Source organism: Choristoneura fumiferana, chromosome 24 (genome assembly GCF_025370935.1).
Source record: "Choristoneura fumiferana chromosome 24, NRCan_CFum_1, whole genome shotgun sequence".
In the NCBI taxonomy this organism is placed as follows: domain Eukaryota; kingdom Metazoa; phylum Arthropoda; class Insecta; order Lepidoptera; family Tortricidae; genus Choristoneura; species Choristoneura fumiferana.
In genome coordinates, this window is record NC_133495.1 from 13,210,908 (window position 1) to 13,225,820 (window position 14,913).

The following is a 14,913-nucleotide window of genomic DNA, read 5'->3' on the forward strand; positions in this document are numbered from 1 at the left end:
GACAGACAGACATGGCGAAACTATAAGGGTTCCGTTTTGCCATTTTGGCCCCCGGAACCCTAAAAAAGGTTCCATCCTGACGGGTCATGATTCAATTCGTTCCATCGTAAATACATTTACAATACTACAGTCATATTTAATTTGTATCTAAAAGAGAATATATAATGTATAGTGTATATATTAATCATACATTTTAGGAAAAGAGAGAATGCATGACGAAGAAGCGTCGAAATGGCAAGCAGTATTTTGGTACCACTACCAAGACGTTGGTTATGAAGTGTTTACTATATGGGTGACAGAGAGGCAAGGTGTCTTCGTTCCACTCAGGTAACTTTAGGTTATTATTTCTAGCGACTCGCTCTGAGTTTGCACGGTGTAATTTTTTTATATACTTTTTTCGATTGGGATCTTCGGCCGAAAACCTCGAATTCTGAGAGGAGGCCTCTGCCTTGGAGCGTATTGTAGGCCGAGCGGATAGATGTTTATTATTCGTCAAATTTGTTGCAAAAAAGAATTGAGAAAATTTGAAGAAAAAAATTGCAAATAAGACTATCCAAAAAAACTGTATCAAAATAAACTAAAGGTACGCTAGTTGGAGCGGGTGCACTGCAGCCTGCGGGTGAAAGCTATAATTTTGAACAGATATATGTGGCAAGAACGCAAACAAAATGCCAGGAAAAAATTTTAGGGTACCTCTAAAGTAGGGGTGTTTTTTTTTCTCGACTAATCCTAGAATGTGGGATATCGTTGGAATAGGTCTTTTAAAAACGTTGGAGGGTTGCCAGGACGAATTAGCGATTTAGTGATAATTTTGTGAAATATTCAATTTTAAAGTGCAAATTTTCATTAAAATCGAGCATCCCGTCCTCTAAAATCTAAACTGTTGGATGGAAAAATTAAAAAAAATTGTGGTAGGTGTAAAATAAATAACGCTATCCTTAGAGAAATATTACGTACCTAAGTTGTTGTTTTTTTGATAATAGTTACTACCTTATCTTGGGCGTGTCCGACGCGCTCTTGGCTGTTTATTTTACGATTCTTCTGTTCCAGGAGCTCAAGTGTCAGCGTGTATGAGAAAATAAGGACTTTTAGTTATATCGACTATTTTGATTATGACGTGTCGGACATAGATCCTGAGATCTGGAACATTAAAAAAGGTAACTTAAGAGTTCTGTGGTAAACGTATTTTTATACGTATGACGATGATGATGACTATTAGACTAGTGTTACCCGCTGCTTTGCACACGTAAATCATTAGGTCCAGCAGCTGAATTGACGTTCCGAGTTTTTTTTAAATTCCCCTGGGAATTCCTGAAAATTAAATCGTTGCTTTCATTGACGTTACATTAAAAACAATCATGGTCAAATTTCATGACTCTAAGCCCAGCGGTTGTTGCTTCAACATTTTATCCCTATCCCGTGGGAATATCGGGATAAAAAGTAGGCTATGTTTTATTCCAGATGTTCAGCTATCTACATACTAAATTTCATGACTCTAAGCCCAGCGGTTGTTATTAAGAGAGAAAATTAACACAAATAAAAATATAAATAAAAATACAGAAAAACACATGAAACTCTTTACTCGGGATAGAAAGTTGGATTATATTATGTGTTATTTCAGATGTCCATCTCTCTGTAGGTATATCATATTCCATCCAAATCCGTTCAGCCGTTTAGCGTGAAAGAGTAACAGACATTAATTCAAAATTCAAATTCAAAATTCAAATCATTTATTTCATGTAAAAAACACATAATATATTAGTAAATAAATTTAAGAAGAGAAACAATAAAATGAAATGAGAATTTAAATTTAAATTTAATACATACACACACATACAAATACCAACAAGATTTCTAAGTATTTTATATGGTTTGATCTAAATTAAGATTCAAAGTCAATTGTTTTTTTAAGGCATGGATTGCAAATATAGCGTTAGCTCTGATGTGAAAAATGATTCAGATTTTGAAAAGATGATTGATATTACGAATGTTCCCGAAAGATTCAATCATTTTGGCTACTTTGCTGGAAATTTAAGGTGAGTTGATATCTAGAAGAAAAGCTAATCTAATACGCGCGTCGACGGCGCATTTAAAAAGCGCAGTGTGCAAACCACTGGAAATTATTTATTTCTGTCAAAAACGATAATCGGTGATAGTATAAAGTAATGGCGAATACAATACAATACAAATATTCTTTATTACACACCACTAATCAGTACAAAAAATGTATAATATAAATAATATAAATACAAAACAGGGTAGACAAGTTTGCAATTCAACGTGGGAATGCTGCCTGTGTGATGGGCACCCTACCTAAGGGTTCAAATTGAGATAGTAATTTTTATGATTGGTTTTTTGGAGTCTTTTTTTGTATTTTTCATTTCAACTCCAAATTTGTTACTTTTACGCTCATCCCGTAAAACCATATCGAATTATATAAACAATATTTGGAGTTGAAATAAAAAATACAAAAAGACTCCAAAAAAAACAATCAGAATTTTATTGCTTAGTAGCGACATCTCTTGTCTGGGTGAGCGGTTAGTTCCGAATGAGTGTTACGTCCCTCGATGAGAGCGAGACATAGATGTCGCTAGTGCTGCTGCTTAAGTAGCGTAGTAGAAAAAAGCAACCTGAGATATGTATGCATAGGAGAAATTTGTGTCTAGACTCCTGTCCAGCGGTGGTGTAGGGGTTATAGCACGCAGCACGGAATGCTGAGGACCTGGGTTTTTTCCAGCGCTGCAGGGCTTCTACGAAACTCGAAACTCGAAGTTCGTGTCGTGCTGTCCCTCTGACACTATATTATTTAACACGAGAGCGAGAGGGACGGTATGATACGAACTTCGAGTTTCGAATTTTTGTAGTAGCCCTGCTGGTCTCTTTTTTTGGTTTTCTATGCAGCCATGTCTCAGTTTGTATTTCGAGTAATTTTTAGTTTTCATTTTTGTTTAGCTATTTTAAGTTAGTTTAGTTATGTTAATTTTATACTTAGTTGCCTACTTTTATTGCTTAATACAAAATTATTGGGTAGACAATAGGCGAATTATGATCGCTGACACCTTAGCGACCTTTGATTCTTGTCCTATTCAATACATTCACCTGAAAAATATATGCAACAGCAGAGCTTGCAAAATATCTAACACACCTCCAGCCCTTGAAGTTGCCAGCAGGTATTTAGTGGTGCTGGTGACTGTACAATATAGGTAAGTCAAAATAATTTATTGAATCAGGCGTTACTTTGCGGCGGTCCATATCAATTAACTAAGGTCGCGGGTGAGCAAAGTTATTGTTTAGTTCAAAGGTTTAATTTTTCAAATATGACGCAGGCACTTCAACCGAACATAAACCAATTTACGGACCGTAGCGAAGAGATGGGTTTTACGCGTTATCGTGTACAGACTTCAAGTTCCAGCCAAAGCAAAGGTCAGTTCTCTTTTATAAAATAGCATAATGGTGAATCAGCCATAAGATTTTTTTTAGATACATAACATACCTAAAATGAAAATTATTTCCTGGCAAAATTGTTCTAATTAGAGTTTCAGTGATGGTCTAGTATTTAATTCAATTTTTGGGAAGCTTTATCTCTAGCTATACTATCGGTCGTTTCGCCAATATCAAGATGAAAGAAGTTGGATAACTCTTGTTCGGTAGCGACAGGCTAATAGGCGCTACTATAAGTGAGTGAAATCAAAGTCAAAGTCATATCATCAAAGAAATATCTTTATTCAATTTAGGCTATAACAAGCACTTATGAAAAAATCAAAAAATCTACCACCGGTTCGGAAAAACCTCTTTTGAGAAGAATCCGTCAAGAAGCTTAAGGAGGTAGGTAAGTATATTTTTTTAAACAGATTTACAATATTATTAAATTATATCTATACATCACAAATACTTAACACAACTTTATTTTTAACACAGGTAGGTTCGCTATTTGCAGGGATCGCTAATGCGGATCGGAATTATTTCCAAATATCCCTGTCCATGATATAATCATTAACTTTATAATACGTCTTAACTATTAATGTCATCTTGACAATAGATCCGTTTGGCAACTCAGATATTAAAATCACTTTTGTGATTGATTGATTAGTTAAATGAGCCAATCGCAGCCAGACTAACGTCAAACAGATCTCACGATACTAACGCCATCTAGCAATTATTCGCCAGTCAAGAAACCCTCATTGGAAAATAACGAGTGCCGGTGCTAATTGTCATCTTGTGTGTGGGAAGTTCAAAGGACTCACGCTGCTAAGCAAAGATGACACCATAGTAAAAGAGGACAAGTAGGCTCACTACGAACAAAAGTACATCGCGCGGCTTAAATGTGTGCGCGCCGGTTGGCGCAAAGTATATCGCGCGGCTTAATTGTGTGCGCGCCGGTACGCACGCACGCGCCGCACGCACACACTGATAATTTAAGGAGGATTAAGTTTTCTTTAGTCAAGGCTGCGCTGCCGTCGGTGCCATTCGTTTCCATTTTAGCTCGTTCGTCTTGCGCTCGCTTCGCGAGATGATCACCTTTTACGTTCGCGTACTCGTACTTACGTATTTTTTGTATTAGGTATACCTAGTTATAAATCAGTGGTATATAAGTGTAGTGTAATAGTTTCGTGCAAGGACACATAAAAGAAAATTAGCTACCTACGTACCTATAAACAATATTATTATAGTTATAGTATTATGTGTAGGAAAACATGAGTAGTATGTATACAGTCACCATCACCATCATATAAATAATATTTTTAAATTTAGTATAATAATAATAATATAACGGCATGGAATCGGTCTGGTTTCTCTAGATACAGACATTAGACCATTTTAAGTTAACTTTCGTACTAAAATTATTTACCGGTAGGTATGTTATATTTCCAAAATATACGTCGACAATCCTAAGCGTCCACGCCGGAGTAGGCAGTTTTACGGGATGACCGTAAAAGTAACAAAAAATTTGGAATTGAAATAATAAATACGAAAAGATTCCAAAAAACCAATCTTAAGTAGGCAGTTAAGTCTCCTAAAGGGTCGGAGTGGACCTATTTGTCCTCTTTTACTATGATGACACCCTACACTTCAGTCTGAAACCCCGAGGTAACTACTCGTCGTTAGCGTGATAAGGATAAGTTCCGAGTATGGAAATAATTTGGGGAGAAAGTCCTCGAATGGCGACCATGAACAGGAAGACGAAGCGTTGGCAGGCCTCCCACCAGGTGGACTGACGACATCGTGAGAGATGCGGGCAATCGGGGATGCAAGTGGCGAGTTGTCATTCATTGTGGCGTTCTAAGGAGGATGCTTTTGTTCAGTCGTGGACGTCTTCCGGTTGATGATGATAATGACATTCACTTACGAAAGTGTCGTATTTAGAATATTAGATAGATGTAGGATAGCTGCCTTCTGATAACCGAATGTCTGTGTGCAGCGCTGCCGTTCCCGTACACCGCTGAAGAGGTTGAGCGGCTAAGCAAGGCCCTGCCGAAGCAATTCGACTGGAGAGTATACGGCGCCATCACGCCCAAACCATGTACTTTAAAACCCATTTTCCTCGTCGCCAAACAGATTTACCAAACTCTAGCCGTATTGTCTATCGCTCGGGTGCTTGCGACAGCATTCACCAGAGGGAGCCAGAGGGCTTCAGTTGGCAAAACAGTTTGACTTCGCGGAAAAGGGGGTTCAAGATTATTTTTTTATATTTTGAAGTAAAAAATCCAAAAAACAGATATTCGCCAAAAAACTAAAATCGAACGACATATCTCGAAGATTATACAGGATATCCTTAATTTTGTTACTGAGTTGAATTAGTATAATTGTACGCAAATTGAAGTAGGTAGCAATGAGCGGGCCACATTGCTCGAAGAACAGATAACTGTTGGGGGGGGGAAAAGTCCTCGAGTGGCGACCACGAACTACGACGAAGCGTTAGCAGGCCTGGGTTGGATTGAAAATATCATAATCATAAGAGTTAACCAGCTACAGGTGGATGCAAGTGGTGAGTTGTCATTCATTGTGGTGTTCTAAGGGCGAGACCTTTGCTCAACGATGGACGTCTTTCGGCTGATGATGATGATGATGTTATGATTGAGGATATGCAAATTGTAAAATGAATTCTTCTTTTCTGTTGCACATTGCAAGACTTGTATGTGTTAAAATTCTCCGTGTATGTTTCGATTAAATAACAAACAAGTCGTGGTAGCCCAGTGGTTTGACCTATGGTGTCTCAAGCAGAGGGTTGTGGGTTCGAACCCAGGTTCGCACATGTGTTTCGAAGTATGTCCAAAATTTCATTTGAAATTTGATTTGATGAGCGTGGCATATTCCGTGGAGGCTTCAATTGCTAATATTGACGTTAATAATCAGGGAAATCTACTATTCTCAATCCCTTTGATGTTACTGATGTCTATGGGCGGAAGTGATCACTTATCATCAGACGATTCATTAACTTTCTTCCTTCCTCGTGCTATAAATATTAACTTTCTGTTGCAAAAATCTTTTTTAATGTATAATTTTTTGCTGACTGTGCTTATTGATGACTTTACTTCCAGTCATCCGACTTACGTATGTGTACTTTCAGCGGCCAAGGTGGTCAAAAATATCGGAACATGCACTCTTTAATTAAGGTTTTAGATTTCATATTTATATATTCTTGATCACCTTGGCATCTCCGACATATCTAATTGTGACTGTACCAAATTTAAAGTCAATCCGATTAGTGGAAATCAAAATGAACTTGACTCTAAACAAACAGGGCAAGTTAAATAAAATCTTGTAAAATCTGCGATATGTCTTCGACAGCAACACTCTACGCAGATGAATATGCCTTCGTCGCGGCGAAAGCGGTAGAGGGGGCGCTGTTCATACACAGAGGGGGGAAAGAAGCGGCTGTGCCCCTTAGTGTGCAGGCGATTATAGACTGTTCCTGGGGGTGAGTGACCTGTAAAGCCAAGGCTTAAGCTAATCGAAACAACTAACTAATCTGTTCTTAATAGTAGTGGTCCATGAAACATATACTAATCCTACAGATATACTGGATGAAACCAGACGAGCGTATTTTTTTAAGTCACGACGACCAGCAAGTTCGCGTATGGTCGAACAGACAGACATGGCGAAACTATTCCGTTCATTTTCCCGTATTCCGTTTTTGCTATTTTAGCTACGAAATCCTAAAAATCACCTCGTCTGTTCAGCTTTAGTCTTTTAAAGAAGGTCCTTAGTTCTTTCATAGGAAATAAATTAAACGAAATACTTTTGAAGGTCAGAGAGTATTGGGGTCCTGGGCGTGGATATTTCAAGCAATGTCCAATTTTGTGATCATGTGGAAAATAAAGCCAAAATCGCTGCCAAGAAGTTGGGGTTCTCAATCGTGCAAAGCGATACTTCGAACCGAGCCATCGCCCACAGCTCCACAAGGCTCAGGTTTGTCCTCACTTCAAGTATTGCTCTCACCTTTGGGCTGGAGTATCAGCTGCTTCCACTTGATCTATTGCAGGGCGATCCAATACTTTCTGGAAAACTTGATCTTGAGACGTTAGTTCTCTCTGCCTTTTTTATAGGATCTACAATAAGAAGTGTTCTTCGATCTCATCCCAGCTGCTAAGTTCCATCACCGTAGCACTCGGCATAAGGGTGGTTTTCAACCACACCATCTCGATGATTGGTGCTCTTCCGATGTGCGGTTTAACGTTCCTTTCTACCTCGCACGTGTAAAACATGGAATGGACTCGCTGCTGGGGTTTTTACATCTAGCGATGATTTGGGTACCTTCAAAAGGCGAGTGTATCGCCTATTGCAAGGCCGGCAAGGCAGCCGTAGTCCTAATAATGCTGTAGGTGTCCATGGGCGGCGGTGATCACTTACCATCAGGCGACCAACTGCTCGTTTGCCAGCTGTTCGATAAAAAAATGCCTTGTTCCAGATTCGGCAATAGAGGAAACGACGGAGGTTCAGCAGAGGCAGCTTTCGAATGGATGATGAAACATGGTCTGCCAACGGATGCAGCTTACCCTTTTAAAAACGAGGTATGTACCAGTAATTACTGATTAATAAAGATTGTTTTTAACATAAAAGTAAAACCGACTCCAAAAAAAAATGGAACCGGCTACAAAACCTTGTAAATATTTTTCTAGGTACCTACTAGCTCGAAGTGGTGACTCAGCACGAACCAGCAGGAGTGGAACAATAGTCGTTAACCTCACCTAAATACTATGGGTTTCAATCCCTCCTGCTGGGTCGTGCTGAGTCACCGACTTCGAACTAGTAGGACCTAGAAAAATATTTACAAGGTTTTGTAGTCGGTCCATTTTTTGTTATTTTTTTGTTTTTTTGGAGTCGGTTTTACTTTTTTGCTATAAAAAATATTTATTTCTCACTTTTTAGTGATTCGTAACCAAAGTATATCTCACAAGGATTCCATTAAGCCCAAACACGTATTAATTACTTTGTTTTATAACAGAATTCCGTTGCCTACCTTCCGGCTTCAGCATCAGATCAGTTTGAAAGAATCATTAACTTAAAGCTTCTTCTTAGTCGTTTATCTAGGTACCTATATTAATCACGATCGTTTATAGATGAGCGAGCTGTCCTTAGCTTTGACGAGTTCCATTGGCCATCTACGGTCTTCTTCATCAGGTCCAATTTACCAAATGATACTTTCTGAATGTAAATGCTTATCTTGATGATGATGATGATGGAAATACTAAAATCGCCATAGGTGTGCCTATAAAATTTGAGGTTTGCCCTCGATTTACCTACGATCACATTTATCAATCTTGACTTGACTTGAGTGACAATGGGATTACCTCAAAAAAATATTCTTTCGAATTATTTATTATTTAATCGTATGGCGTAAAACATTAAACAATTACACTAAAGAGAGAAACTACAAACTAGCTATAAATCCACATTCAGGGTCCCAAGCCACGAGATTGCGTCAGGTGTCAGATTGTACAGATCTCCAGGGGAGCCCGAGTATGAGTGTAGAGGGCAGCGCTGTACAATGTGCTCCATAGTTTGAGCCTCCTCGCCGCATTCGCAGAGGGCCGAGTCCCGCCAACCCCACTTGTGTCGGAAGTAGTGACAGCGTCCGTGTCCTGTTCTCAGTCTGTTTAAGCGGCACCAGAGCTTGCGTGGTAGACTGAAACCATCTGGTTTCGAATAAAAAAAGAATTTTGAAAATTGGTTCACAATTGACTGAGTTATCGGTGACATACATAAAAAAAATACAAACATGGGAACATAGAACCTCCTCCTTTTTTAAAGTCGGCTAAAAAGGAAGTTCAAAGTTGAAAAACCGGCCAAGAGCGCGTCACGAAAATATCCAGCGGTCAAACTTATAACACCCTCTTTTTGCGTCGGGGGCTAAAAGATTAAAAATAAAACCATGTTTTTTTCAAAATTTAAAAAATCAACATTTTAGCTTTTAGAGTAGGGTAGTAGTGGACCGCTATGGCTGATGATGGATGATCATGATAAAGGAAGGAACTATTCTAATTATCCATTTTTATGATTAGATTATTGTTTTTATCGCGCATAATGTAATTGCGCAATTTATGTAACTACAATACAATACAATAACTCTTTATTGCACACCAACACATAGTAAGCAGTACAGTAAAACAGGTATATACACAGAGACTTTCTGATGTAAGCAATAGGCGGCCTTATCGCTTCAGAGCGATACCCTACCACCTACTACCTCCATGGCCGGCGCCGCAGCAGCAACAGCGGAACAGCTCAAACGGCGCAAATATGCAGCCTTTGAGGAGGGCTATTTGAGACCCTAGGGCCGTGGGGGCCAGGCGCACGCGACATCGCGAAAGAGATATCCGTGCGCCTCATTGATGTTTCAGGTGACCAGAAGGCTGGCAGCTATTTTGGGCAAAGGATTGCCGATACAACGCGGGAATGCTGCCAGCCTTCTGGGCACAAAGAACAGCAACGGTGACCTAGGAGGGATTTTTTATTTATAGGTTAGGCTAGCTTATATATTTTTTGTACATAGTCATATTTTTAAAAGTTTAATGTATTGGGTTTTATTGCTTATTGTTATACTTAAATAAAAATATACTACCTTACTATCTTATATTTTTCTGTTTAGCAAGACTCCTGCTACATCGACAACGTGGAGATTGAGACAAAAGTCAAGGGATATTACAAAGTCCCTTCCAATGATGTGAACGCTCTCAAGGTCAGTATGTTCTATAAGGGTAAGGTATGTATATATTTAACTATGTTCTATAAGTGTATGTATTTAATCCATTCAAAACTGGTAGTGTTGTTTAATTGGTTGTGAGGTTGCACGCTTATAATGCTGAAAATGACGCAACACAGTTTTAACTATTATTGCAACAACAGTATTTAAAAAAACCGGCCAAGAGCTTGTCGGTCACCCCCAGGATAGGGTTCCATAGCCATTACAAAAAAATTAAATAATATTTTTCTAAGGATTTCGTATTGTGTACGGAGTCTTCCAAGTTTAGGTAAGTATATTTTATACTGTTACGGCGTTGGGTTAGGTGATAGACTTTAATCGTGTTTTTTCGTACCTTGGAGGCGTTTTCAGCAGGCTGGAATACTGTTTCAGGCCGTTTCAGGCCACCCTCTATCCGATGACGCCATTACCTGAAAACCCGTTTTCAGACGTTCCCCCCCCATATGTATAATTATACAATATACATATGAATATTATTCATCCAAATTACAGCTTTCTAGTATTAGTATTAATCTGAGCTTAGCCGCGTACAGGCAGACAGACGGACAGACATGGCGAAACTATAAAGGTTCCTAGTTGGCTACGGAACCCTAAAAAAGGAGTTTTCAATCAGAGAACCCTAGCGGTGTAGCCCCTCTAAAGTGCCTTGTCGTGATTTATGAAACTGCTCTGTTCTGTTATCTTCAAAGCTTCGAAAGTAGTTGTTATAATTGCGAATTATTTCTCCATAGCTGGCGATTGTCAACCACGGCCCTGTTGTAGTAATGTTTGATCATATGAACATGTTCTATTCATACGGGATCTACAATGAAACCGGAAAATGGTAAGCTTTCATTTGAACTAACATTTCGGAATTTTCGAGTTTGTTGTACTTTAGAAAGGTTGACGTTTATGAACCAAAAACTTTGCTTATCCACGACCTTAGACTGCATTTCAACCAGAGATGTGTTGCGAAGAATGTGTTTCATGAGCGAGAAACACTTCGTTTACCTCACTTCGCTGCACCCAGTTATTTCCACCAGAGCGGTGCTGTGCGTATAGGTAAATGAAGCGTTTCTATTGGTTCATAAATCCATTCCTCGCAACACATCCTGAGAACATCTCAAATGGTAGCGCAGCATTACGATAGCCTCGTCCATGCATCAAACTCTGTGACATGCAGTCACAGAATTAGCCATTAGAAGGCTCAGGATGACTTCGTCACCTTCTTAAATCGTCCATAGTGCCATGTCGTCAGCCTACAATCATTATTCCTAAATCGTCCACTTTGTGATATCGTCCATATCCCATTTTGTCTACATTCCTATTTCGACCACAGTATCAACTCGTCCACTTTCTTTTATAGACCTCAGTACTACTTGTTCAGTAGTACCAACTCATCCACGTTTAGCAGGCTCACGCCTGAAATGTCTGTTTTCCTAAAATGTACAATTCTCAAAACGTCTGCGTTGTCACAATGTTAGCACTTCTATTTTGCCAGCTTTCTTTCTTTTTACAATGTGTACAATCTCAGGAAGTCGTCTATACATAATGTTTACATTCCTATAATATTAGCATTACCATAATTTCTGCTTTACCGTTATGTTCACTTATTTAAATAGGCTAGTCTTGTTATGTTTGTTTTCCCATAACATCTGCTTTATTTTCAAATCAATGTTCTAAATGTAAAAAGTTTAATTGCTTGCATACTTACTAATTTATTGAATCAGGCGTTACTTTGCGGAGGTCCTTATCAATGAAGTAAAAGAATTTCCTTGCTCACCCGCGACCTTTTTGCTTGGTCGCGGGTGAGCATGGAAGTTCTTTTAGTTCATTGCATACTTACTCTTTGATAACCTAATATAAAATTACTGCTTTAGAACAAAATATTTTTCGTTCTCAACCGGTTTTGTACCCGAACGAAGGGATTTTCGCAGTTTAGTTTTTTACCAAAATCAATGCTCATAAATGCGAAAGTAACTCAGTCTGTCTGTCTGTTAGTCTTTCACGGCTAAACTGCTGAACCGATTTAGATGAAATTTGAAGACCATGATTGGAGAGATTTTGGGAATAAGATTTTTTTGGAGAATGCCAACGTTATAAGAGGCTGATATTTTGAGGTTGCAAATGTTTTGAATAAGAATAAGCACTTTCTGAAAAGTGAACATTATACAAGAACGTTCTTGAAGACAGGTATTTTTAAATAGCTGACATTCTGAAAGCAGACATTTTGCAAAAAATACATTTTAGGCCTAAGCCGTTTAGCAGACGTTGTCTCACAGATATGGTCAATTTAAGCGTTTAAATAGCAAAATATCCCGAGAGTAATTTGCAAAAAAAGCCCCTTTTCAATAATCATTTATAGAGCATTTACAATTTAGTCTGCATAATGCAGTACATAATTGTACCTAATAATATTGTTGTCTTGTGTTGTGAATAAATGTATTTTCTTTCTTTCTTTCAATAATGTTGACAAATTGGCACTGTGGTCTAAATTGGAATGTTGACGTGTTAGCACTCTGTAGTCGAAATAAAGACTGTTGACGAGCTGGTACTGTAGCCCATGTACGAAAGCAGACAAGATAGGAAAGTGACTATGTAGGAATGTTGGCGAATCATAACAGTAGACTGTATGAGAATGAGGACGTTTTGAGAAGGTGGTAAAATGGGACTGTGGACGAAGTCATCTTGAGCCGATTAGAGATCTTACTATAATGTTATAAATGCTATAGTTTGTGTGTATGTGTATTGTATATTTTTGTTACTCCTTCACACTTAAGCGGTTAAAGAGATTTCTATGAAATTTGGTATGTAGAAGTAGATAGCTAGACGTCATGATTATCAAATAAAGTACTTTTTATCCCATATTCTCCCGGAACCAGGATAAAATTCCAAAACTTCAACCGCTAATATTAGGGGCATAAAACCAGGCATGGACGTTCTATATGCAACATTAATAAAAATTCACGAAGATTGAAGTATGTACGTAAGTTGAAAGTAGCAATGGGCGGGTCACATCGCTCGACCAATGCAGGATAAAAGTTCACGAGTGACAACGACGAGCCAGTAGACGAAGCGTTTGCAGGCCTTCCACTAGATTGACTGATGGATTGTAAAATTTATGAAAGGTTATTTAGAGTCTTTTTTGTATTTTTTATTTCAACTCTAAATTTGTTACTTTTACGGTCATCCCGTAAACCTATAAACCATAGTGCTTGCTGCTGCTTAAGTAGCGTAGTAGACCTGAGATATGGGCGCATAGGAGAAATTCGTCTCTGTACTCCTGTCCAGTAGTAGTGTAGGGGAACGCGCAGCACGAAATGCTGAGGACCTGCTGGGTTCGATTCCCAGCGCTGATATCTTTTTCTGGTTTTTCTGTGAATCCATGTCTTAGTTGGTATTTTCGATATTTAAATTTTGTTTATTTGTTAATAGTCTCAACGACCCTGGTAGTGGTAACCGTCAAGGACTAGTTATTGGCTACGGCAGTGCTGATGACCAGGAGTATTGGATTCTTATGATCGATAACGGGATCGTTCAAATAGTCACCCGAGACAACACGTGCGGGGTCATGAATGCGCCTATTTACGTCACTGTGAATAACATGTGTTTTAAATGAAATAAATAAATATGTTATGCAGTTGCATGTGGTATGCATTATTTTATCATCATCATACAATACAATACAGAAACACGACACATGTCACTCCCATACTGAATACGTCAAAGAACAGAAACATTAACGTATTGAGTAGGATTCGATTTGTAGCATTCGAATATGGCGGATGTAGACAATATCTAATTTTGCTATTTCTGTTTCTTTGACTAGTTGAAGTATACAACAAAGTTTTTCTATTCTATTCTATTCTATTCTATTCTATTCTCTAATTTTGACAGTGTTTTATGCGGCGATGAACCTTAACAGTGAACAGTGATCACAAAATTCTATATTGCTCTCGTGTCTGACATTTTTTAATGCGCAAGTTGTCTCCACGTGGTATCTGGTTTACTATCAAGTTGCAAAAACTACAATCACCGTACAACTGCCCTTTCAAAGAGAGTTTACCTTGACACTGGCGAAATTTTCCTATTAATTAGGGCAGAAAAGACATATTTTAAAAGAGAAGAAGAAGACGAAGAATGTATTGAGTACCAGGATGTCAGGTGTCAGGATTGATTTCTTAGCGGCGGACTACTATAGTATAACAAACTATATATACTTCACCAAATAAAGCAGCACGGTAGTACTATTAGTTATTCTGTGGCACATTTCCATTTTACAATCAAACTACATAAATGTAACGATTTAAAAAACACATATTGTGTGTGCCCCGCAGTAACCAAGGTCGAGTACGTAAAGTATCTTAATGTCATGCTGGACCAGAGGCTGTGGTGTCTTACACAGATCTATTAATGGCCAGGGTAAGAAAATTATTATGGGTCTTCAAAACACTCAGACATAAGAGTAACACACAGTAACACACACACTGACACACAGAGAAAGTTCCACCACCCTCTCCATTGGGGGAGACCTATGTCAAGCAGTAGACTGATGTCGGCTGATCATGATGAACATGGTTCTACCATGGTGTAGTTTTTAGGGTTCCGTACCCAAAGGGTAAAAACGGGATTCTACTACTAAGACTCCACTGTCCGTCTGTCTGTCACCAGGCTGTATCTCATGAACCGTGATAGACAGTTGAATTTTTCGCAGATGATGTAGTTCTGTT

The 14,913-nt window shown here is 38.6% G+C and overlaps 1 protein-coding gene across 1 annotated transcript; it reads left to right on the forward strand.

The window, feature by feature from the left end:
* The first annotated feature begins 208 nt into the window (after positions 1-208).
* Positions 209-13,802, forward strand: LOC141441972 (cysteine proteinase 2-like). The gene is made up of 10 exons (XM_074106857.1): positions 209-327; positions 1,051-1,157; positions 1,913-2,036; positions 3,365-3,423; positions 5,420-5,521; positions 6,790-6,919; positions 7,910-8,012; positions 10,091-10,180; positions 10,936-11,027; positions 13,619-13,802. The coding sequence occupies exons 1-10, from the start codon at positions 209-211 to the stop codon at positions 13,800-13,802; spliced, it is 1,110 nt and encodes a 369-aa protein (XP_073962958.1).
* Positions 13,803-14,913: the final 1,111 nt, after the last annotated feature.